This window comes from Balaenoptera physalus (assembly GCF_965194825.1).
Source record: "Balaenoptera physalus genome assembly, chromosome: 6".
NCBI lineage: Eukaryota > Metazoa > Chordata > Mammalia > Artiodactyla > Balaenopteridae > Balaenoptera > Balaenoptera physalus.
Genome location: NC_138885.1, coordinates 127,108,013 through 127,133,830, shown reverse-complemented (window position 1 = coordinate 127,133,830; position 25,818 = coordinate 127,108,013). Strand labels below are relative to the sequence as shown.

Sequence of the window (25,818 nt, the reverse complement as noted above, 5' to 3'; positions counted from 1 at the left end):
AATTGGGTTAATGCCAGTGATGTTCTGGTAAGCTGGCTCTCTAAAATAAAGTTTTTAAAAAATGCCCTGATTACTACACTACAGTTTGCTGATTGCCAGGGTGTAAATACTCCCACCATAAATACGCTCAACATGACTGATGTAAAACTACCGATGGTTTAACAACTAGTTTACAAAATTCTTGACTTGTTAGTAAGTGGCTCTCATCAAGCTGGGATGAGCCCACTCCAGCCCACATCTACAACTGGATAGTGTTTGCAAAAATCAGGAGAACTACTGTGTACCCTTCCTACCTCTTAGAATTCTCTGTGTGGAGAACACATAGAGACAAAAGTTAAGTGTCTGTTCTTTTAATGTAAGGAAAATATTGGAGGCTGGTTAGGAAGGGGAAGATAAGGAACTGGAAAATATGAGATGGACAATTCAAAATTTACAGGATAAAGAGATGTATTTTTTAAAAATTTTATTGAAGTATAGTTGATTTATAATGTGTTCATTTCTGCTGTACAGCAAAGTGACTCAGTTATACATATATATATATTCTTTTTCATATTCTTTTCCATTATGCTTTATCACAGGATATTGAATATAGTTCCCTGTGCTATATGGTAGGACCTCGCTGTTTATCCATTCTATATATATCAGTTTGCATCCGCTAATCTCAAACTCCCAGTCCTTCCCTCCCCCACTCCTCCTTCCCCTTGGCAACTGCAAGTCTGTTCCCTATGTTTGTGAGTCTGTTTCTATTTCATAGATACGTTCATTTGTGTTGTATTTTAGATTCCACATATAAGTGATTATCATATGGTATTTTTCTTTCTCTTTCTGACTTACCTTGCTTCATATGATCTCTAGGTCCATCCATATTGCTGCAAAATGGCTTTATTTCATTCTTTTTAATGGCTGAGTAATATTCCATTTTATATATATACCACAAAGAGATGTATTTTAGACCTGGAACTTTTCAAGCCTGTCTCTTTTTACTGAAGACTCTGAGGCGAGTTTGGTTGAATTTAGCAAACATTCACTGAGCCCTCAGTGTACACCAGTCCCCTTTGCTGGACAAGTTGGGAAAGGAATGTAAAAGGCATGGCCCTTCCTTTAGGAAGTCAATCAACAATGCTGGTACCATGCAATCTATGAATATAAATACACTTTAGTAGGTTAAATGGGGATTTGCAAACTGGACGTGAGGAGCTGTAACAGAATAATCACGTGTGTGGTGCTTCCTTTTGTTTTGCTCTTATATGATTAATATCTAAAGGAGCAAGAGGACCCCCAGGATATGAAGGAGAAATGGATATTATTTCTAAAAAGGGGGAAACCGGGGAACCTGGACCTCCTGGAGATGGTGGATTCCCAGGAGAAGAAGGTAAATTCTTATGTTTTTTTAACCATATCAAATAAGTCGATTTCTTTGCAGGTCATTCAAACAAGCATGTATATTAGACAACTTTTCCAAGAAAACTGTAATTCAGAGATTAGGAAATGTCATTCTTTAGATAAAAATAAAAATATACACTAAAGAACCTCATGGTACTTTTCTTTCCATGCTAGAACTTAGCTGTAGTTCATATGTGTTTAGAGATTTGGATATTCCAAACTAGGATCAGTCCAGACAGATACATGAAATACTGGTACCAGGTTGAAAGTATTCCTGGGTTTGCTGGCTGATCTGAAAATGAGTAGCACAATGACTGCCCAGATCATTTCAGTGGGTGCTACTCAGCCTTCAGTGTGCATCCCTCGGGGCCCTTGTTAAAATGCAGATACTAAATCAGCAGATCTGGGGCCGGTCTGCCTCTGACTTTCTGACAAGCTCCTCGATGCCTGTGCTGCTGGGCCTCAGAAACACCCCAGAGCAAGGATTTTGACAACCACGTTTGTGTTCTCTTTTCCCAGTTTAGACTTAATTTGCATGGGACCTGGCTTCTTTTGTTGGCCCTCTCCTTAACTAGTTGTTAGGGAACACATGTTTTAAGTTCTCTGGGTAAGTCCTTCCTCATTTGTAAAATGATCATGTTAAAATAAAGCGAGTGACGCTGCTCATTCCCCCCGGGATAGCCTTGAGTCTCTTCATGGGCAGCTCCTTTTCCAGTGAGGTCACGGAAGCCAGAAACCGTTGTGATGCAGCTTAGGGCAGGAATTAGGACTCCCAGTTCCTGGGAGATGGCTTCGTCTCCTGCAAGTAGGACCAAGACCCACAGCCTAACTATCGCCTGGCACGATAGTTTAACTGTCCCTTAAAGTTCAAGAGATTTCCTCCAAGAGGTCTGTAACACTTCCAACCCCATCAGGTGATAAAGGCCATCCTGGGATACAAGGCAAGAAAGGAGAGCCGGGAAGCTGTGGACCACCTGGATTTCACAGAGGGGAGCCCGGGAGGAATGGGCTGCCAGGCCTTCCTGGACCCCCAGGCTCTCCAGGCTCACCTGGGCTGAGAGGGCTCATTGGCTTTCCGGGATTTCCAGGTGACCAGGTAAGCAACTGCTGTTTTGGAAGGAAAGAAATAATAAAACCTTTCTGCTCTCGGGATGCCCGTAAGGCATCTTACTTTGCCAGTGTACATCACAGTCCTTTCACTGGCTTTTAGAATGTAAGGAGTTGGTCAAGGGAAGAATGGAAACTTCTAGAAGGCCATGATGTAACTGTAATTCTGGCCAGTGCTTACGCCTGGTTCCAGTGACATAAATGATCAAGTCACTTACTCCACGTTCTACCCCAGCCTTGTTTGAACAGCTCCATAGAGACTTGCCTGAGGACTGCTGGTTTACCAGAACAAAGAGTCATCTGAAAAATGACCCAAATTCTGGTTACTAAGCCTTCCTATCCAATTGCAGACATCATAGATTTTGCTGTAAATATACTTTATCTTTACAATCATGAACAAAATACCCCTTGAGAACCCAGATAGTACAAATGTAGTAGCCTACATCATAACTTCTGGAAAATGTATAATATACTTTGCTACCCATCTTTTGGAATAAAATAGATTTTTAAAGTTTTGGGTATAAGTTATAACAGTTTATTTCGTATCAATTTGTTCATTCAAAACTTAAAGTTCAAGTGATGTGATGCAATTACTGTTTTGCAATCAAGTATTGAGATTTGGATGCCCCCTGTTGGTATCGCTAATTCTGGAAGAGTTTTGTCAACTTGTAAAACCTAGATGCATGTAGTAGTATGCTTGCAATGCATTTCCCATTTTCTTTACCACTGCAAATTATAAAAACCAAGTTAGTTCTAGAAAATTATAACTGGATCATGTCAAGCGTGTGTCATTTGTATTTGAAATTAAATTACAATCTTATTTCTGTTTCATTAAACTATTAGGGTGAGCCAGGTTCTCCAGGGCCCCATGGACTTTCAGGAATTGATGGTACAAGAGGACCTAAAGGTATGGTTTGGAGATACAGCAGCCATCCATCAAGCTCGTAGTCCTGGGTATTTGTAGCATTGTGAGCAAGTACCTCTGGCATGAAAAGTAAAGTATATCAAACAAACTGCAACATTCAAAGAGTTCTTTTTAGACTCTACTAGATAGTCAAACAAGACCTAAATCATCTATATTTGTCATTCAGATCCAAGGGTACCATATAGAAAACAGCATGCCTGCAGGCATAGCACAATTTCCTCCTTGGTGGGAGTACTCTCAGCTGTCCTTCTAGTGACTGCAGCTCTATAAGTGACAGCTCAGGTGCCAGGAGACAGATCCGCATTGGTGGTCCATGTCCCCCTGCCCCACAGGAGCCAGCATCTCTTCTAAGGACTCCATAGGTACAGCTTTTGGGGACCCAGTTACAAGAGTCACGGTACACAGAGAAGGCCAAAGCCATGACTTCCCACCAAGTGCTAAGAGTTCACTTAAGAATTCCTGGGCCACACATAATTTACAATTGAGTTATTTTTACCATAAGCCAAGGGTCAGCAAATGTGTTTTTCTCAAAGGGCCAGATCATAAATATTTCAGCTGAGTGGTCTCTGCTATAACAGCTGTGCATGAAAGCACACACAGCATGAAAGCACACACAGCATGAAAGCAGCCGTAGACAATATGCAAACAAAGGGGTGTAGCTGTGTTCCAATAAAACTTTCTTTGCAACAGGCTGCAGGCTGGATTTGGCCTCACAGGCCTTAGTTTAATTTGTGCCAAAGACAGTATTGCCTTGTAACACAACTTGCATTCTACCTTTATCAGGTTTCCAGAGAAATAGGAACAGGGAAGTTAACCCAAGGTAAAAAATGTCCTCAGAGAAAGAGAGGTTTCGTTAACCCTTTATCCAGACAAACAAAACAAACAAATTCAGGGTATCTTAAATTGCAGCGTTTACACAAAAGCTTTAATATTTTTACTATTTTTGTGTACCATTGGGTTAATATTTTTCTTTAAATCGACTTTAAAATGATTCATCTTTTTAACCTTAGCCTTAACCTCACTATCTGTGAATTCACAGGCTTGTGGTACAGTTATATTTTATTTTAAAACAGATTAAAATAAATAACTTTAAAGTAAGAAACAGTAATTAGTGAACCACCTAAAAATGTCCCTTTACTACCAATGAAACATGCTTTACACTTTGAGAGACACTCCATAAATAACATGATAACTGCTGTAAGAAAAAAATGAACTGTGAACATGTATTTATTCAGAAAGAATAACGTAGATCTTCTCTTCAGAAATAGTTACAAATAGGGAAGTTTTCATATTTTATTTTGACATTTTATAGCTTCAGTGTTCAGAACTCAGTCCTCTTCTACTCATCTATCCATTTATTATAGACCCTTTGCCTCTCTCAAAGAACAAACCTATTTCTTCTTGTTTCCTTCCTACTTGTATTTGGCCGTGTTTGCAAGGAAACGAAATGCAATGAAGGTACTTGGAGTAAAAGCTGTCTCGGTGGAGCCCGCAGATAAGACAGTTCTGTAGGACCATAGTCTGAAGTAACCTAGCCCTTGGGCAATCCATGGTTTTTTCTCTTGAGACTTTTCTCCATGGTCTGTTTTTTACTTACCTGCCTACCAATTGGGTTTATCACTCTCTATTCAGTATCCTTTCTGGATATGTTTGGATTGCACTTGATCATGCTGTATATTAGGACATCGTGAAAATGCTTTTGATTTCTGCCTCAATAGGCAAGGGCCTCAAATTCTTACTTTTTATTACAATTCCTAAAGGAAAGACTGGCTGACCTGGGATAGACCAGATTCATACCCTTCAAACAATTAACCACAATTATGAGTAGGGTCAGGTGGAAGAGAAGCTACCATAGGTGTGGGTGGGACCCCTTAAAAAGGGTGTTCGTGTGTAGGTGCTTTACAACATGCCTAATTAGCTCTCTTCTTCTCTTGTAATCCCATCAATTTCTTGCCCTTCCCTACCATACCATTTTGAGTCCTCCATTTGTAATTGGCTCCCAGCTATAATGTAAGTCCTTGTGTCTGGAATGATGCAGCAGCAGTGTGGAACAGCTCTGTGGGACAGTAGGTGTCACTGCCTACCATGGCCTACAACTGCCTACAATGACCTACAAAGTGCCATCTCTTGTGAAGTCATCAATAAGATGACTTTTGTGATTTCGTTTTTTTACAAGGACACTGAGTTGAGCTTCCTTGAAGAGAGCTTGAAATGTGATTGCAGCAGCTGAAGCAGTGACAGTTTCTGCTTTCTGTTTCTAAAAAAACAATATAAGGATACTCAATGCCAAGTAATTTCTTAAATAGGTACCTAAATTTGAAATTATTTTAGAAAATTTAAAAATTTAAACTTATTAAGATCTATAGTTTCTTAATACTGTTATGAACTATAAAATAGTGTGTGTGTGTGTGTGTGTGTGTGTGTGTGTGTGTGTTTAAATCACAGCTTGCATCTATGTTTCTATTTGTTCTTATGTAAGAAAAAAAAAAAAGCATTGTTTCAAAAATCCTCTCCTGGAACATTGAGGATAGACTATAAAGGAAAGTATCATGAAAGTTATTAAGTCACTTGTATGAACAAAATTAAACTCTCTTAAATAATGTTGTGTGCATTTTATCACTTACAGGGTACAAAGGGGAACCTGCAAGTCAGTTTGGCCTACCTGGTCCAAAGGGTGAGCCAGGGAGCCCTGGATATCCAGGTATAGCTGTGTACTTTTCTTATTAAAACAAAAAAGAGTAAGTTTGGTTTGAAAAATAGTACAATTACTTTATCTTCCTAGCTGGCAATGGTTGTATCAGTATTTATTATATTCTCCCTTCACTCATTAAGATACCTATCAGAAGGATTATGTATAAGCACTGGCCTAGGAGGACACCAGGATTGTACACCAGCAACTCACCATCTTTTCTCCACCATGGCTCCCATGACCTAGGATGTGAACAACACACTTCCCTAGGCATGTCCAGATTTTGGCAGGGTCAAAAATGATTATTGCAAGCAATTAAAATTTGGACTGTTTTGCAAATCTATAACTAAAAGTGATACATTAACAATAACCACTCAGCTGACTACAGCTGCAGGTTGTCATTCCAGCCCTTTCTTTCCTACTCAGAAAAGCATAGGCGAGGGACTTCCCTGGGTGTCCAGTGGTTAGGACTCTGCACTTCCACTGCAGGGCGCACGGGTTCGATCCCTGGTCAAGGAACTAAGATCCCACAAGCCTCACGGTGTGGCCAAAACAAAAAAGAAAAGCATAGGTGAATGCCCTGAGGAGTGCAGTTGCTGAGATATGATTGAATACCTCATTTACTAAGTATCTAATTTACTAAAATCAAGTCTTTCAAAACAGCACTTCATTTATCAGCAACAATAGATGTGTAATCCCTCAGAACAGATTGTGATGTTCCAGTGAGTTCTTGGTCTCCGGTAGAGGCTGTGGCTGGTTACAGTAGACGACCCACAGCTGACAAAACATACACATGCTTTTACTTAGTAATTCCACGTGTAGGAATATATCTTAAGTCAATAATCAGACAAATGTACAAAGCTCTGTGCACAGGGATATCCACTGCCTGGAAAGAATTTGTTTCTCCACAGGTGATTGGTTCAGTAAGTGGTGCCCAGTGTCATTCAGCTGATAGTGGACAGGTTAGAAGCCAGGCTTGTATTAGATGGGTCCACTGTAAATTAAAATATCTCATATTAATAGTTTTGTGTATTACCTTAAAATTCTCTTCGGCAGTGGCCATGTTTCATTCCATACAACAGAAAGAATATCTGAGCAGAGCTATTATGGGAAATTTTCTTTCTTTGTTTTTATTTAATTTGTTTATTTATTTACTTTAAAGAATAAATCAAAATTTTTATTATTTTTAACTTCAGAAATTTTATAGAGTTTGAGTTGTCTTTACACTCTATAAATATCCACAATTCAGTAAATTATGGACACTGGGAAGGCACATTTAAAATGAGAATGAATTAATCTTTGTTTTTATACCATAAGATTGCTAAAATGGAAGTCTAACAGAAAAACAAGCTATTGCACTGGCAAAAAATTCCTTTCCCACTCCCTTTCATACAGGTCTTTTACCTCTGGCATGGTCAAATAGATTTAGGTAATACAATATTTTAACTGAAATGTACAGCTTACGTGTACATTTGGAGGGGAAAATAGCTTTGAGGTTAGCATTGTGGAGGCTCATGAAAAGTACCAGAGGGAGGTCTCAGAAAGGAACATCACTGGTTGAAATCAACCTCCTTTACCACTGAGCATATGGTCTTGGGCAAGTTGCTCATCATCTCTGAGCTATTTCCTCACCTGTAAACTGGCCCTATGCATATTACAGGTTGTTCTGAGGATCAAATGAGCTTCCTTGAAAGCAATTTATAAACTAAAAATTGCTACACAAATGTAAAGTGTAATTCATCGTCATCATCAGTCAACAAAACATGAAGAGATTTTTCCATACTTACTGGTATTTTTATGTAAACCTTTAAGATAGTAAGATTTTATAAGCTAAAAGGAGTCCAAAATGGAAGCCTTTGATATTACCTAATATTGTAAGTTAAAAATCATAGAACTAAGTTATTTTATATGTAGGCTAACTTTTTCAAGAAAATTTGCCTTGGTGTAATTTCTCTGGTCTCCTGTGGTTGTCACCGTTTAAATGGTTCCCTTTCTCAAATGCCATAGCTTTTGCTTGAAATTTTAAAATTACATCATATGTTATTCACCAGCACAGAGTTTACCTAAACATGCAATTTCCATTGGCTTGAAAAAAGCTGCATTGAATTTGAACAAGCCTAACAAGAAGGTGTAGATCTGCAGCCTGTCTCAGGGGATTTTATATGATTGCATTGGGTTCAGTTCTACCTCCCCTTTCTCTATTTCAGAGAGAAGATACAGTACAGATTAACTCACAGGTTCTGTTCTTAATATAACTGTGATTGGAGAGGCAAGCCTTTAATATTTCAGTTTTTTCATTTGGAGGTGGGGAAAGGCTGCCTTACCTTTACCGCAGGAATATTTTCAGGATGAAGAAAACAATACACAGTGAAGCTCATAGATCTTAAATTTGATTGGGAACAAGTATAGACTAACATAGGCTTGTTTCTCTTGTGTGTTATAATAAATAGTGACTATGACCCCCATGGGTTTGTAAATATAGAACCATATATTTTATTTGCAGATTCAACTGGTCATTTTCAGCACAGACTATTGGTTTATCCTACAAATATAAATGGTATTGATATTGAAGTCATACATTATAAATAAACACATGGGGAAGTCATCTTCTCTAGTAATCAAAGAAATGTAATTTAAAGTAAGCCTGAAATATCATTTCATCCTTACTAAATTAGCAAGAAAACAAATCAACAAATTAAAAAGTCCTCAGTGAGCATGTGGAATTATGGTCTTGGGGCTGTGTGGGGGTGACACGTCGGGCTGTGAGCTGGTGGGGCATTTATCCAAACCATTTGGCAACCTCTGTCAAGAACCAGATGCTGAATGGTCTGTTCTAGAAGACTAAGAACAGTTGGGCCTTTCTCTTCAGCACGTCACTGTCCTGAGAAGGGGACTGTAGTGGATTTCTTTTAACCTAATAGATGTATCCACCAGATGTAATGTGTGGTTCTGGAATGGGACCTGCTGTGGACTAACCAGCTGTGAAGGGCATTAAGGGGATGATTGAGAAAACTCAAATATGGAAGGAGGATTAGATGATATTAAGGATCATTAATTTTCTTGGCTGTGATAATGTTACTTTGGCCACATAGGAAAATGTTCTTATTTTTCAGACTTACCTCCTGAAATATTTAGGGATGAAATTCCACGATGTCTGTGATTTACTTTAAAATCTTTGAGCATTTAAAAATGCATTAAAAAGAACCAAAATATCAGACTGTGTTACCTAAAAATTCTACTCTTAGGAATTTTTCCTAAGGAAATAATTTAATAGGAGAAAAAATTGATTAAAGATGTATAAAGATCATTATGCATAACAGCAAGAGTTAGGAATAACATGGATGGCCAACAGTAGAGAAAATTAGATTAATTAATTTAATTAGGGTTAACTCAATAAGCTATCAGCCAGTTGTTTAAAAACAATAATTAGGAAAATGATATCAAACTTGGAAAATTACTTATGATACAATGCTAGCTAATTAAAAAATCAGAATATAAAATTGTAGGCCTTATTTGCACATTTGTTATACATATGAAACACTGTGTTAAATTGGTGGGATTATAGGTGTTTTGTTTTCCATTTTTCCTTCATGTTATCTTTTCAATAGAAAAATTGTATATGTAAAAAAGTAAGAATATAAAAGAAAGAGCTGAAGTTGGAGGTGTTATAGATTCACCATCTTGAAGAGCAACTACAGCTACTCAGATGTTTGGTTCTTCTTTCTTTAGGACATTTGGGAGCACCTGGAGAGCAGGGCTTGCCCGGTGTTCAAGGACCTGGAGGACCACCGGGAAGGCCAGGACCGCCTGGCTCCTCTGGACCAGCGGGGTGTCCAGGTACCTCAAAAGGAGCCTGGAGAGTTCCCGGGCACTCATCTATCTCTTGGTGTACGGGAAGAAGCTGGCTCTGCCATTTCCCAGACCTGTGACTTTGGACAAGTCACTTAAATGTACTATTCCTCGCCTGTAAATTGGAGATAGACCAATATCACTGAGTTGGTCTGGGCGTAAATGAAGACAGCACCTGTCACGCACCTAGGAAGATACCAGGCACAAAGTGATGGTCTGACAGAGGAAAGCTCCTTTCCAACCTTCCCTAATGCATCTACCATTCAGGAGGCTGGTTTCCTTTTCTCCTTTAGACTTAAGCCAAACAGCACACATTCAGCACAACATTTTCACGGCTCCTCCTCTTGCCAATTCAGAATCAAGTGAGAAGTTCAAATCATAATTGGCAACTTTAATCACCCAAGTGTATTTTCTCCTCTTGAGATGCAGTTAGGGGGTCTAGAAAGAAAAAGTAATAAAACAGTATCCCAGTTACCCATAGATCAAGAATATAGATGACCTTCCCATTTAACGAAACTCATATCATCTGGGTGTCTGCAAAACCTCCCTGTCGTCCTCAGGTAATCCAGGGCTGCCTGGGCTGCAGGGACATCCAGGAGAAATGGGGGATCCTGGGCCAAGAGGCCTCGTGGGGGATCCAGGAGCACCAGGTCTTCCGGGAATAAAAGGTAAGTCAAAAGGAGGCCCGACCCATCAGAAAGCTCCAGTGATGCTCCCACAAGTTCACAGTGCCTTTCTAGCACCCCAGTGACATACCCTGGGGCCTGGCTCTTTCCAAGGATGCCCATTGCCGCCTCCTGTTCTTTCTTACTCGGGCAGCACTTGCCTGGTCTCTTGACCCGCTCTACCAAAATGCCGCTGCCCCCTCATTTTTTTTTTAACATCTTTATTGGAGTATAATTGCTTTACAATGTTGTGTTAGTTTCTGCTATATAAAACAAAGTGAATCAGCTATACATATACATATATTCCCATATCCCCTCCCTCTTGCGTCTCCCTCACACCCTCCCTATCCCACCCCTCCAGGTGGTCACAAAGCACCAAGCTGATCTCCCTGTGCTATGCAGCTGCATTTTGCCTATTGTTTTCCATGATGTTCCGGCCTTTTCATTTATTCTTCTCCCAGATAGTCAAGCTCCTGTTGTGTCCTAGATTCTAGGACACAATTAATTGTGTGATACTAGGCACACAATTTTGAAGAAAATAGACATGGTTCTTGCCTTCACAGAGCTCACAGTTTAGTAGGGGAGACAGATATTAAATGTATTTTTGTCAGTTGTGAAAAGGAAAAGGAAAAGGATAAGATGCTATGGAGAAAGAGGAATTAATATTTATTATCTTTGCTTGATAGAGAAACATTTTTTTCCTGGTTAAGTTTTTTCCCTTTAAGAGTATAGTAGACTGGTAATAATATAGGTCTGGTGGGATAGAATAGAATAGAATAGAATAGAATAATTTGTTATTAACAAATATTCATGCCCCTCCATACAGCCCTGGTACTTATGCCTTTTCAGTCCATTTCTTTCATTTTAGAAATTTTTTTTTCCCATGGGTACCTTGTGTATACCTCTAGCATAACACTTACGTTGTATCATATTTGTTTGTTTAGAGGTCTTTTTTAAAAAGCAAGAATCATTTTTTAAAATTGAAGTATAGTTGATTTACAATGTTGTGTTAGTTTCAGGTGTACAGCAAAGTGATTCAGTTATACATACATATATATCTGTTTTTTTCAGATTCTTTTCCCATATGGGTTATTTAAAAATATTGATTTTAGTTCCCTGTTCTATATAGCAGGTCCTTGTTGGTTATCTATTTTATGTGTAGTAGTGTGTATATGTTAATCCCAAACTCCTAATGTATCCCTCCACCCCTTTCCCCTTTTCTATGTCTGTGTGTCTGTCTATTTTGAATATAAGTTCATTTGTATCTTTTTTTTTTTTTTTAGATTCCACATATAAGCAACAGCATATCATATTTGTCTTTCATTGTCTGTCTTACTTCACTTAGTATGATAATCTCTAGGTCCATCCTTGTTGCTGCAAATGGCATTATTTCATTCTTTTTTATGGCTGAGTAATATTCCACTGTGTATATGTTACCACATCTTCTTTATCCATTCATCTGTCAATGGACATTTAGGTTGCTTCCATGTCTTGGCTATTGTAAATAGTGCTGCAATGAATGTTGGGGTGCATGTATCTTTTTCAAATTATGGTTTTCTCTGGGTATATGCCCAGGAGTGGGATTACAGGATCATATGGTAGCTCTATTTTTAGTTTTTTTTTTTTTAATTAATTTATTTTATTTTTGGCTGTGTTGGGTCTTTGTTTCTGTACGAGGGCTTTCTCTAGTTGCGGCAAGCGGGGGCCACTCTTCATCGCGGTGTGCGGGCCTCTCACTATCGCGGCCTCTCTTGTTGCGGAGCACAGGCTCCAGACGTGCAGGCTCAGTAGCTGTGGCTCACGAGCCCAGTTGCTCCGCGGCATGTGGGATCTTCCCAGACCAGGGCTCGAACCCGTGTCCCCTGCATTGGCGGGCAGATTCTCAACCACTGCGCCTCCAGGGAAGCCTTATTTTTAGTTTTAAGAACTATTTTTTGTATCCTTGGTACCAGTATATTCCTAGTAAGTCTGTTGGTTGGTTATTGTAAGTATTTATTTATTTATAGAAATAAATAAAAATTTAAATATATTTATAAATTTAAAAAATTTTATAATTTTATAAATTTATTTTTATAAATAAATACAATTAATTAATTAATGGAAAAATAGAGAATGAACAACTGAACAAGTAGCTATGAGGTTGAGAGTCTGTCCTCACTTCGATCAATAGTTGAAGGGTCCGGCCTTACTTGGTAGATTTCTATAACTGAGACCCCTCTATCTCCCTCCTGCTTTTTCCTCCCACTTACCTTCTGCTTGTTGGCCCATACATACACTAAATTTGGGTAAAATAAAAAGTACTTCCTCTCAGAAGAATTGGAAATCCCTTCTTTTGGGCTTAGTCAGTCTATTGTTTTGAAAATCCAAGTAATGTTTCTCCATACTCTCACCTCTTCACTCATCAGATAGATTTCAAATAACTCCAGTTTTCCAGCAAGTAGTAGTGTGGTGGTAAGTATTACCTGGTGCCTCTGTAGAGAGGGAAACCATTTAGTTTGAAGGGTTGGTACACTTACGAATTTCTATGCAGCCAAATAACTAGACGGGAAAAGCTCCCACCACAAGATATCTTTGTACTGTTCCTCTTCCTCTTCACTGGCATTTTTAGTAATGTGAAGTATAGTGATTGGTGATAAATTTAGGGTTCCAAACAAAATAATTTTGTATTTTTAAGAGTTTCATTGGTTATCGTGGCTGTTTCCTGTCTCTGGCAATCCCTATAGCCCTGGCGGGATATTCTTTGATGCTCTTTTGAGTGTCTGGAGCACAAAATTGATAAAGAACCAAAAGAAAATGTTTTCCATTACTTTACTTCTACTGCGTCTCCACTTCTTCCTACCCTCCTAGTTTAGTGAAATGGCAAGCATTTTCAAGTGTCCTGGTGCCATTTTATGCACTCAGTTTGACTAAAGTGACAAGGCTCATGTTACTGTTGTTGATTCTTCCTTCCCTTGAATTAGTTCGCATTTATCACATAACTTCAGTATGATGTGTTATTAAAAAACTAATAGCTAATGAATTTGACCGAACAACAAAATTATCTCCAATTACATCATAATTCAGTGCTATGAAATAATAAGTTTGTTAAGAAGAGAAGGTGAGAAAATGAATATATCAACCCAAATATTCATACCAGCGCACAGACGGATGCTGCAATGATGCTTCCTGACCATGCAGGGACACTGTTTCCCTGCAAACAGCCCAGTGAACAGCACAGTCTTTAAAAAAAACCCCACGAAACAGTGAAATACATTCCTAAGAATGAAAACGTCTCCAATATAAATCCATTGTTGCAGTTTATCATGCTGATAGAAAAATGAACCACACTCGGGCAGAAACGCTTTGAACTGAGAAACTAAATATTTGAAGTATGTTCTAAATAAGTCAAAGGGACTGATTATCTTGTTTGAACAAACCAGCTGCTGAACTCAAAGTTGTTTGCTCCACTGGAACAAGCCATATGGACTCTTGAGTCTTGCTTGTGTTCAATCAGATTTAAACTTTAACTTCAACATATGTAAAAATGGCTTGATGCCTAGACTTAAATTTTCCAGTACCTATGCCTCTAAAAGGAAGATGCTCGATTTCCTAGTTAGGCATTCATATAAGAATGTAACAATGGAGGGCTTTCCTGGTGGCGCAGTGGTTAAGAATCTGCCTGCCAATGCGGGGGACATGGGTTCGAGCCCTGGTCCAGGAAGATCCCACATGCCGCGGAGCAACTAAGCCCATGTGCCTCAACTACCGAGCCTGTGCTCCAGAACCCGCAAGCCACAACTACTGAGCCCACGTGCCACAACTACTGAAACCTGTGCACCTAGAGCCCGTGCTCCGCAACAAGAGAAGCCACCTCAGTGAGAAGCCAGCGCACCACAATGAAGAGTAGCCCCCGCTCACCACAACTAGAGAAAGCCTGCGTGCAGCAACAAAGACCCAACGCAGCCAAAAATAAATAAATAAAATAAATAAATTTATTAAAAAAAAGAATGTAATAATGGAAACCTAGAGTGATAAACTTTAGCATGAGAATGTGTAAAGAATGTGGACTGGGTTATTTTGGTGGGTGGCAGGTAAACTATTTCATAAGAAAAAAGCACCTAGAAATGCCTTTTATCAGCATAGAAATGCCGGGCACCTTACAGCTGTGAAAACCACAGAAATATCCTCCCTCCTTTTCTGCTAGTGTCCTCCCTCCCCCGCCTCCACGGCACTTACCACTCTTGAGGTAATTGCCTGTTTGTTCTGTCAAGTCAGGGATTGTTTCTCTCTTGCTCCCATTGTCTGGTCAGCTCCTGTCACTGAGTGCATTTGGGGACTGAAACTTCGCCGTTAGGGGACCATGTCTTAAGCTCTTGTGTGTCCCCTTGGTAGGCACTCGTGTATTTTCTGAATTAAAAAAGAATTCAATCTTATTTCAGAATCTGTTTTGATACGTTTTCCACTTTGTTCAACTTTTACCTGTAGTCACAAAGAAAGGTCTCTCTTTCCCATCGGCTTTCAAGTTAAGGTGACCAGCTGTCCCGTTTTGCCTGGGATGGAGGCGGTGCTCAGGACACACAACTTCCAGTGCTAGAACTATAAGAAAGTCGCCGGCAGACAGGGACGAGTTGGTCACCCTCGTAAAATTATACACCTGTTAAAGGTCCCTGGGGATAGAGTAGCATTTTCAGGCTTTAGAACAAAAGAAAACCTCAGAGAGGGAATACGGTCACGAAGAGTCAACTGGCTCACATAGATAGAAGCTGCTGTTATGATTATGGCTGGGGTGGGAGAGTAGATTCTCCGACTAGAGGGAGGGCACCCTGGCCTGTGAGTGCAGCAAGATGCGGCCTTAAATGATGGTTGTTAAGCCCGAGGACGACCAGAGAGGTGAATAGAGAATGCTCATTACCAAGGAATGTGCTTTGTGAGACTAATTGCCTCTCCTCTGCCTGGTATATATTTTATGCATGAACAACTTTTTGAGTTAGAGATGGGATGGATAAAAAAGCTTTCAGTAAAAAGGAAAAATTGCCCTTAAAACCCTACCCAGATGTAGCTGCATTCAATTTAGAAAGATAACATTGGGTCAGATAAGGGTCAGCCAGTTCAACAATGGCGAGAGGCTGAGGCTGTGACAGTGCAGGACCTGGATGTGTTGATGTGACAATGGAGAGTTGGCAGGAGCTGAGACATCCCACCCCCAGCCAGGTCCCCAAGCCATCAATCTTGGTGGCTTAAGCTGGAGATCAAAACACATTGAAATAGCAGAGTAGTCTCAAAAACTGTCTTATCATTTCAGATAGATGGCAATAAATACCCAGATGTGGCAGATGAAGAAGGTCTGCGTGTTCTTTCGGTGCAAACTTGAAACATTTGCTCATAAATAGGAAAGAGAATTGGAAATAAGCTCAGCCAGAACTGATAAAAGTGGTTAGGAAATAGAAGCTTTAGGGAAAAAAAGGGTGCATTTCCCCCCCCCCCCTTTTTTTTTGGTGCAAGACAATATGGCTTATTCCCACCAATCTAACGTTTAGATTTTAAAAACAGAATAACTCTGTTTCTAGTACTGATAAAAAATAAAATGGAACCAACTAACTGTTCCATCGTCCAGTAGGAAGTCTACAGAGGACTTGCTTTAATGAAGAGATAATAATTAGCACTTGAATTCTTTATATGCAAATGGATAGCACTAACTTCCCCAAATCTTACTCATCCGATAAATCTGTCAATGAAAGATGTGACATGCAAATAGAGATTGGAATCCACCCTTCTTTATAGCTTTCTCTCCACCTGTTCAATCCCTCACCCTCCCTGTTCCACACTTGGTCATTCACTGATTGATTCATTCACTCATTCATTCAACAAACATTTATTGAGCACCTACTGTGTGTCAGGAGATATGCTAAGTGGCGGGATAGAACAACTAATAAGACCTGATCTCACACTCAGTTAATTCATCCAAAGTAAACCAGCCACCACAGACAGGATTGTTGTACAGAGTAGGATGGGCCTGGCAGAAGGGCATTGAGGGAGCTCTACATAGGTGTCATGGGGGTAGATAGATGAGGGGTACTTCTCTGTGTTCGTCATAAGCTGAGGGTGTGATGATCACAGATTCGAGGGCTGTGACCCTTAACTGAATGAATGGCTGGCTGTGTTCTGAGGGGCTTTTAGCCTCAGAGGAGAAAGAACAGTTTCTGGATGGAAGCTCCATTAATGATATAGGAAGGTTACGAGGCTTGGCCAGGGGCTGAGGAGACGATTCTTTCTCCCCCATCAATCAGTGGGACGTGGGTGGAGCACTTGGCAGAAGCTCAGCAGCCAGGAGATGTTCTATATCTGTTAGTTATCTGCCTCTCCCCCCCCCCTTCCCTTTACTCGCTTCCTACAAATCTATATATTTATATATGGCAAATATATATAACGTATTATATATATGCTATGTGTATTATCATATAAATATAAATATAGATATAAATATCTATATATTTATCAATCTATAGGTGTTCGGCTTTCAGTGACAACTTATGTAAAGTCAGATTAGTAGATGGCTCCTTAGAGAACTATATTGACATCTGACAGAAGGTTCTGAAAGAAGATGCAGGCATCAGCGAGATCCTGTCTAATTACAGAGAATGGAGTTTTCATGATCATCATAAAATAAATGTACTAGTTGCCAAGGGGCATCAGAGTGGTTCTCTTTGAAAGAAGGGGTGGCAAAGGAACAACTGCAGCCACACGTGACCTGCAGGCCTGTTCTTTCTGAGTAACACAGTGTGCAAAAAAATCAGTAGGGTGTGTATTCCCCAGTGTGCCACCGTCCCCACCTGTCCTTAACTGTCTTACTGCCTTTATCCAGATAGATTCTGAAGAAACTAGGATCTGCAGACCGTGGTGGAGCGGGAAGATCCCGGGCCTGGGAGGAAGGAAGAGGGCGTTTGCTCCCAGCCAATCCCTTTCCTTGTCTAGGATGGTTTTATTGTTGTAAAATTGGAGGTCATTTCCTATACCAAGATTCAGTCATTCTAGACTATATCTGATTAGAAAGAGAGAGAGAGAGAGAGGTTCATGATATGGTCATAAGCCAACAGCACTGTGTTAAAACCAAAGCAAGTTATGTGATAGGATATATGCCCGGCTGAGGGATGGCGTGGGAGTTTGGGGTGAGCAGATGTAAGCTATTATATAGAGAATGGATAAACCACAAGGTCCTACTGTAGAGCACAGGGAACTATACTCAACATCCTCTGATAAACCAGAATGGAAAAGAATATAAAAAAAGAATATATATGTATACGTATAAAAAAAGAAAAGTATGTGTTAAGCCGTCTTAACAGAAAACATCCATCAAATGAACGTATTTAGTGATGACCACTGGCATGGATTCTGCTTTGACAGTGATGTCCAGAAGGTGAGGTCTCATGGTTCCTGCCTGGAGAATCTGTGGGTCCCCGTCAGCTAACCCTCCCCTGGACTGTGCCTGCAAAGTACAGCCAGAGGATGTACTTTGTGTACTTTGTGTCACAGACCTGTGATGTGTTTCAGGTCCCTCCGGGTCGCCCGGCCTGAACGGCTTGCACGGTTTAAAGGGTCAGAAAGGCAGCAGAGGCACTTCAGGTAAGAGAAAACCCTTTGCAAGAGGCTGAACAGCAGGCAGGGGACCATGAGAGTCCGCTGGTATTTCCTCCCTTCACAAAACTCGGACAGTGGTTTAGCTTAGATTCACAATGTTGGAACTGTTTTTAGTGCTGATGATGACATATAAAAAAGACACTTGAGAAAACCCAATTTAAGCAGGAATGGTTGGTTAACAGTGCCTTTTGTTGATACTGCTTGTGACTGTCTATTAAAAATACTCTGAATAATCGCTTAGGTGGAGCTAGCTTCCAAAATGTTACGAAGAACCAATAAATAGTCAGGATTTGGGGGTACTGTTTTGTTTTATGTATAGTCATGCCAAGTACAACCACGTGGGTCTAATTAGTACCTCTAGCATCCTTCAATAGCCTGCTGCTAAAACAAATTACCTGAACAAATTGCTGTTATTTTTGATACCACAAATAGGCTAATCATCAACATCTAAGCTTGTTCCATTATTTGGATAGAACGCACATTGGTTGCATTAGTTTCTCAGGAAAAGAGCTTGCAATCAGACAACGTAGCTGGAATCAGACATGCGGATTTGGGGGACTGTTGGAAAAGGACTGGATTGCTGTGCTGCGTGGTTTGAATCTGTTGTTGAGGAGGGACAAAACCTTGATACGGTTTGGAAGGTCAAGAAGTAATTTACCTCACTTAGGATTCAGTTAGCGGCTCTTCCAAATAGTCTGGTAAAATGTGTGCCCCCTCCAAGAAACCAGTGAAGTTCTGCCTTTTCGTCGTGAAACTGCACATTCCTTCTATTTATTTGCTGGTTTCCACCTTAAATTTCAAACCAGTTTATTCACAATCACTTATCGTCGGATCTCATTCGTTTCACTCTTTCCATTGTAGAGGTTGAAGGGTCAGTATTGTCACTAAGCTGTTGTGTTCTTAAATCTGGGAAATAACCATAAAATAAATCAAAGCTATGCTGGACAAGTGTGACGGGTCATGAGACAGGAGACGGCGACCCAGGAAGAGTGTGCAGCCGTCTGGGTCGCCGTTACAGCCAGTGTTGAGCCTCAGCTGGACCGGCAACATCACATGTCTATTTGGAAGCAGTTCCTTTCCAGGCCCCACAGCAGGGACACACCAGGAGAAGATGCAGTGCTAATGCTGTTTTCCTCATTAAGGTTCCCATGAAACGGGCCCACCTGGTCCAGTTGGAATGCCCGGGCCAAAAGGCGAGACAGGAGACCCCGGGAGCCCAGGAATTTCTCCTCCAGGACTTTTCGGAGACAAAGGCCCCCCAGGTCCCCCAGGTAAGAAGCAGCATGCTTTGCCCTTTTCTCAATAACTAAATCCAAGCCTTCCAAATGTAATGAGACTAACGACTGAACATGTCCCTTCTCAGGGAGACCTGGACCGCCTGGTCCTGCAGGTGCCCCAGGAAGAGCTCTTAAGGGTGACGTTCCGGACCCGGGTCTGCCTGGAGATCAGGGACCTCCTGGCCCCGATGGTCCAAGAGGTATGAGAAGAATCATGGCAGAGGATGGTGATGCCCCTTTCCTTAGATGCTGCCAGCTCTGGAGGGATGGAGGAGCAGAGAATGGCCGAGTAGAAATACCTTAGCAGCCCCATCGATTTGGCAGATGGAAACAGGGGGCGTGTGGGCAGTGGTGGGCTCTCAGGACCATACCCAGGACCGGTGCTTAGGCCCCTCACTCTTCTGTTTCAACTCCATCAGACCACCTCTGACTCAGAGCAAGCCTTTCCCGTTGTCGGCTTGGTGCTGAGCATGAGGGTGCAGAAGTGACTCGCGGGAGGCAATCTCATCCTCTGTGTTGGTCTCAGCGTCTGCACAGAAAGCCCTGCTTCTGGCCCAGAGTGACAGGACCCAGGCCTGACTCACACACAGAAACAGAGTCTCCTCATGTGCTGCTAACATTACATTTTGTTCCTCTCATCACTTCACTGGAACAAACTCTAGCCAGTCAATATTTAACAAAGTAAGACTGGACCAGAGATGGTCAGGGAGTTGGAAAAAGAGTGTGGCTCAGCGCAATTTTTTGCCAGATGCAGGCAATCACATTCCTACTAGCTCATAGAACTCTTCCAGAGAGACAGAAACCTTTAAATCTTCAGAATTTTAGTAAGGGTAGGATAAAATATATAGTTCTATTTTACACTGAAGAAAAATAAAAATGCTCAAAAATGTGCTAAGAAGTTTAGAAGCTAAGTAGGAATTGAATTTGGGCTCAATTCCAATGTGTAGACTCTGGTTTTCAAATAGGATTTTAAATTTAATTGAGCAGATATTCCTTTTTCATCAGCCAGATTTTCTTAAAAGCCTATTATCTCTCTCTCTCTGTCCACCCATCCATCTACCCATACATTCATCTACCCATCTATCCATTTACCCATCCATCCATCCATCCATCCATCCATCCATCCATCCATCCATCATCCATCCATCCATCATCCATCCATCCATCGTGTGAAAGCAGCAGGATGGCAATGCAAAACAAAATCATAAACTGCTACTGCCAAAAGGAGTGGCTCTGAAAGGAAGGAAGGCTTTGCTTAGCTCATTTTGTTTAACAGTTACTAACAGACTATTCACACCATTTCTCAACTTGGGCTCCATTAGACATACTGTTTCACCTCTGATACTGCTGACTTGCTTATTCTAATTCCTTGCATCCCTTGCTTGTAAGCCATTAAATTCCTTTCCTTAAGAAGCTCTCAGGCAGCCAGCATGCACATTTGACTGAAAGAATCTTTTTGCCTACTCCCTGTGGTCAGGAATACCCGGGCCTCCAGGGCTCCCTGGGATTGTTGACCTTCTGAAAGGTGAACCAGGTGACTGTGGTCTGCCGGGGCCTCCAGGTCCCCCAGGCCCACCAGGCCCTCCAGGACGCAAAGGCTTCCCAGGATGTGATGGAAAAGATGGCCAGAAAGGTATGAATGCAAGTAGTTCTTTAAGTAGTACTGGATGACTTTCATTATCTAGCCCTTAAGGGTCTGGGGTATGCACCACTATGAGGTATTTCTCATTTCCTATGGAAATAGTGCCTACATTTCCAAAATGTCCTGACTTTCCCAGAGTCCTAAAATTTGGGTAATAGTTGGACAAGTAAGAAGAAGAAACACAAGTTCATCTTTAGCCCCTAATAACATACTTGATAATCTTCTAGACAAGAACTAAACAATAGAAATTTAATGCAAGCCACATATGTAATTAAAAGATATAGTAGCCACATTTTCAAAGTAAAAAGAAACAAAATAAATTTTCATACTTTATTTTATTTAACATAATATATTCAAATATTATTTTAACATAAAATCGATGAGTTATCAAAGGGATAATTAGGTCTGGTTGTACAAACCTAGTTCTTCTCCCAAATAAGACACTCCTTTCTGCTGTTGAAATCTGGTGTGTATTTTACACTTATGGCACAGCACAGCTTGGACTTGCCAATTTCAAGTGTTCAATAGTCACATGTGGTTAGTGGCTCCTGTATTGGACAGTTCGGCTTTAGACTGCTGACTTTGCCTTTTTATAATCACAAAAGAGTCTCCATTACTGAATTCCCCCACTATTTAAGGCTAAAATATTTATTTTAACTAATTTTTACCTAACTGCTAATATTTGGGGACCTTAGTTTTTGGTTACGAGAATTTTAGAGAATTATGAGGTTCATAGGACATTTTGTTGAGAAGAGACCAATAAAGCTTATCCATTTGACCTCCCTTACGTCATAAATAAGGAAGCTTGATACCAGAGAAGCAAATGTTGAGCTTTGCAGGATCCCAGTAACTAGCACCCTGACTGACTTTGGAACCAAATGGGAAATAAGGCAAACAATTAGGGCAGAGGGGAGGTCAAAATCACCATGAGGCCACCATGACTAGAATGCAAATGGCATCCCTGAGATTGTGCAGTGCACAACCTGTACAATAGTACACAGCAATCCTCTTCACTTTTATTAGCAATAAAATCAGTTTTAGAAATTGTGGAGTATATCTGCAGGTATTTGGGCTTCCAATTATGAAACCCCAGAATTGGACAGACACGTCTAGCACTCTGTTCACCAAGAGGAAGGAGGAGGGGGTTTGGCTATACAACCTTGTTCCTCTTCCTAATAAGATACTCCTCCTCCCCAGTGGCTACCCTAGAGAATGGACCTTCACCTGGAAATATACTTCAGCATTAGGGAAATAGCAAGCCTTATAAATAACAGCAACATACAAAAGGATATACAAAGAGTTAGAAATATTGGTGGAGCTACTAATCATGCTTCTTAACTCCCATTCCAGTGGGCATAAGGGTCAAAGAGTGCTTAACTGTTAAAAGGATGAGGGAATTTCCTCAGTTTACCTTGCTAGACGTACACAGTGAGAAATATTTGATCTATTCCATAAATTATTAAGAATCTATAGAAATACAGTAGTGAACGAATTAAAATAGAGTCCCCACTAATTAAAGTAAACATAGGGTTTCACCGGGGAAGACAGACGTTCACATTTAAGGATCCATCTGTATTAACTCAGAGGTAAATGCTCTGAGTGGTGGAGCACACTTCTCCGAGTGCTTATCAAAAAGCAACTGGACTTGGGTTGGGATTCCAGGGAGGGCTTCCCTGGCGTGATCTGCACACTACAGAGTGAGGAGCACTTGCTGGACGGGGAGGAGAGAAGGAACAGTATGTGCGAGGCACCGAGTGGCTGGTGTGGCTGAAACTGAGAGAGTGAGGAAGAGGGGGTGGGAACTCAGGGCCGGGTGGCCTCCAGACAGTGGAGCATCTTTCCTTATTTTTCCTTTCCGTTGCGGTTCTTTGACTGTCTCCAGAGAAAGTTCAAGATGACTGGGCTTTTCATTCTAATTTAGTTTTGTCTTGGTCATGGAACAATTTTCCTTAGTCCGGTTGATGGATAGTTGTGTTTCCTTCAGACAGAGGCAGCTGAAGTTGGGGTCTTGCAGAAGAAAGCAGCTGAAGTTGACCTTGCAGAAGAAAGTTGGGGTCTATTCTGCACTCTAAGGCTGGCTTTGCCCTGCATTTTGCTGGAGTGAACCTCTGAATTCAGTCCATTGAGCTCTCATTATCTTTATATTGCTTCCTTCTAGTGCCCTCCTTTTCATATGTTTCTTTTAGGACCAATGGGATTCCCGGGGCTGCAGGGGCCACCTGGAACTCCTGGGCCACCTGGAGAGAAGGGTTTACCTGGACCTCCAGGCAGACAGGGGCCCTCGGGTCCTCCAGGTAAGTTTCTAATGCCTAGTCATCTCTACTCAGCAGCCTACGTACAGTGTTTTGTTTAAATATTTACGATGAGGGTCATCTTTCAGAAAGTAATTATTCTGAAATTACCAGCAAATTCTAATAAGTTAAGCTCGTTCTGATAAAGATTATGTTTATCTCAGGCTGCACTACAAAGTCTCAGGTTTGTTAAACTTATTTATTATCAGAGCAAGTAAGTTTGAAAGTTAGGAGTTGATTTTACATGTACTATTTCTAAGGTAAATATCCATAAATCTGTGTTCCCTCACACAAGAGGCAAAGACTGATTTGATTATTGTATGTGAAGACTGTATATTCAATTCCTGCCCCCAAATTCCCTCCTATCGATTCTCCTAGATGTTTTATTAAACTTTTCCTGTAAAGTACATTAGTTCCTATGAAGATGAAAGGCTATTCGATTTAAGCTCTGTAGACAACAGGTTTTCATCAGAGAGTCAAAATAAGCAAAGGAAGGGTTGGAAGGGCAAACAGATGTGTATTTGAGACTGGCAGAAGTAATATCTTTGAAGATCCTAAATCAATACTATGGCAGTATGGTGTCAGTTCAGAATATTTTGCAATCTCGTAAATTAGCACTCTAGTCCAAAGAATAAGTAAACTGCACTGCTTTATGGTGGATCACAGAACAACATGACAAAGAACTTATACTATGATTCATCTCTTATTTACTTTCTGTGCATAATCTACAAAACTTGACAAATTAATACGGAATTTTCAGAAGCCTTCGAATGGACGGAATTTCTACGTACATTAAATTGGGGCATATTTGCCGTAAGAAATCAACTCGAATTTTATATTGTGCAAGGGAGTTTCACTTCAGGTCTTTCTAGATATGAAAACTCCATTAATCATAGATGTTCTTGTCAGTAACACTGATGTGGACTTTTTATGTAAATAAGATGCTGTCATTCTACTTGTCATTTCACATTTGTCCTAATTCACACATTTATAATCTCTTTCTGCCGTATGAAAATCGTTGTGTGGCCTCATTTTCTGGGCTTTGGATCTCTCCAGGTTCCAGAGGTAAGCATTGCTATAAGATGAGTAATTTCCTCTAAATCTCATTTGCAGTCATTTCCGTACTTGCCTTTTTCACTGTATGTGTGAGTGCAACTTTGTTACATTTTTTAGATGGGGTGCTGTAATTATATTAGGTTTTAATGCCTTTGCTTCCTCGTTACAGATATGGTAACCCCATATTAGAGTGCCCCAATGCTGAGCCTCATTATAGGTTGTCAAGGTGGCGTAGAGACTCAGCTTGTAGAATTTCAATTCAGGCACAGAGTATGAGTGCTTTCTCTGTGAAGTGCTACAGTACATACCAACGCAGGTTTCCTTTCTAAATTCTACAGTATAAATACAGAGAACATCCCTAAAATAAGTAGTATCAACAACATGAAAAGCTGGGTCCTTACTACCCAGTAAGGGGCTGTGACGAGCCTTTCCCATCACACCCAAAGTCCACTGTCAAGGAGCAAGTTTCTTTGTGTGTGAAAATGAAAATGCCATTATTCTTTTCAACTAAGTGTTCACTCAATCCTCCACAATGCGAAAGCAACATATGATTTTGTGTCTGGCATTTTTAAAGAGAGTAAAAAGAGTTTCTCAAAAGAAGAAAAGAAAAATCGTGAAAGTGTGCATTTGTTCTTTCCAGGCCTCTGTTATTAACCCTAAGGAACGTTGCCCTGAATACAGACACCATTTATTATTTTTAGGGCCCTTACAAGAGATACCTAGGACCCTTTCTTTCAGCTTATGGTTTGTCAAAAAGTAAAGAAATGCAAAATCAGAATTTTAAGAAATCCTGCTATTTTAAATGTTTATATTTTAAAATTACTATTGTATATTTAATGAATTTCACTTCAGTACTTTTAGTGTCTCTCTGACTATATATATAAACTCACTGGAATATAACATCAGCATCCTAAATGTGAAGTACCAGCCAAATGCCCGCCCCTCCTCCACTTACTTGCTTCCTCCCCTCTACCCTCACTGGTGAATTCCCACCATAATGCACTAGATTATCCAGGGAAGGTAGGAAATACCTACATGCATGTCTCTCAAGTCACTCAGAGTGAAAAAGCCAAGTTTTACATTAAACTGTATGTACTGTAAAAAGGTCTCTCACTTGGTGTCACTTGTGGTTTCATACAATATTTTCCAGGAGGTTAAATTCCAAACAGCTTATAGGGTTCAAGTTCATTTTTCCACGGGCCCAGTAACTACCGTGTAGACTACGTTGTCATTGTGGCCACGTTTTCTAGGATTTTCTCACTGCTTTATCATTGTTCTTAAAATTATTTTGCACATTTGTATGAATATTAAGAAAACCGT

General features: G+C 40.4%; 1 protein-coding gene across 6 annotated transcripts in view; it reads left to right on the top strand.

Moving 5' to 3' along the window:
- COL4A4 (collagen type IV alpha 4 chain) overlaps positions 1-25,818 on the top strand; it is a 135,501-nt gene that overhangs the window by 97,551 nt on the left and 12,132 nt on the right. For 4 of the 6 annotated variants that reach the window (XM_082464605.1, XM_082464606.1, XM_082464604.1 and 1 more), the window contains exons 32-43: positions 1,265-1,372; positions 2,298-2,479; positions 3,334-3,397; positions 6,042-6,116; positions 9,834-9,941; positions 10,514-10,621; positions 18,146-18,217; positions 19,375-19,503; positions 19,596-19,709; positions 20,987-21,142; positions 23,338-23,445; positions 24,499-24,507. In XM_082464605.1, coding sequence (XP_082320731.1) covers positions 1,265-1,372; positions 2,298-2,479; positions 3,334-3,397; positions 6,042-6,116; positions 9,834-9,941; positions 10,514-10,621; positions 18,146-18,217; positions 19,375-19,503; positions 19,596-19,709; positions 20,987-21,142; positions 23,338-23,445; positions 24,499-24,507 — 1,233 coding nt within the window. The remainder of the gene's footprint in view (positions 1-1,264; positions 1,373-2,297; positions 2,480-3,333; positions 3,398-6,041; positions 6,117-9,833; positions 9,942-10,513; positions 10,622-18,145; positions 18,218-19,374; positions 19,504-19,595; positions 19,710-20,986; positions 21,143-23,337; positions 23,446-24,498; positions 24,508-25,818) is intronic. The other 2 variants (XM_082464607.1, XM_082464608.1) reach the window with 2 other exon arrangements.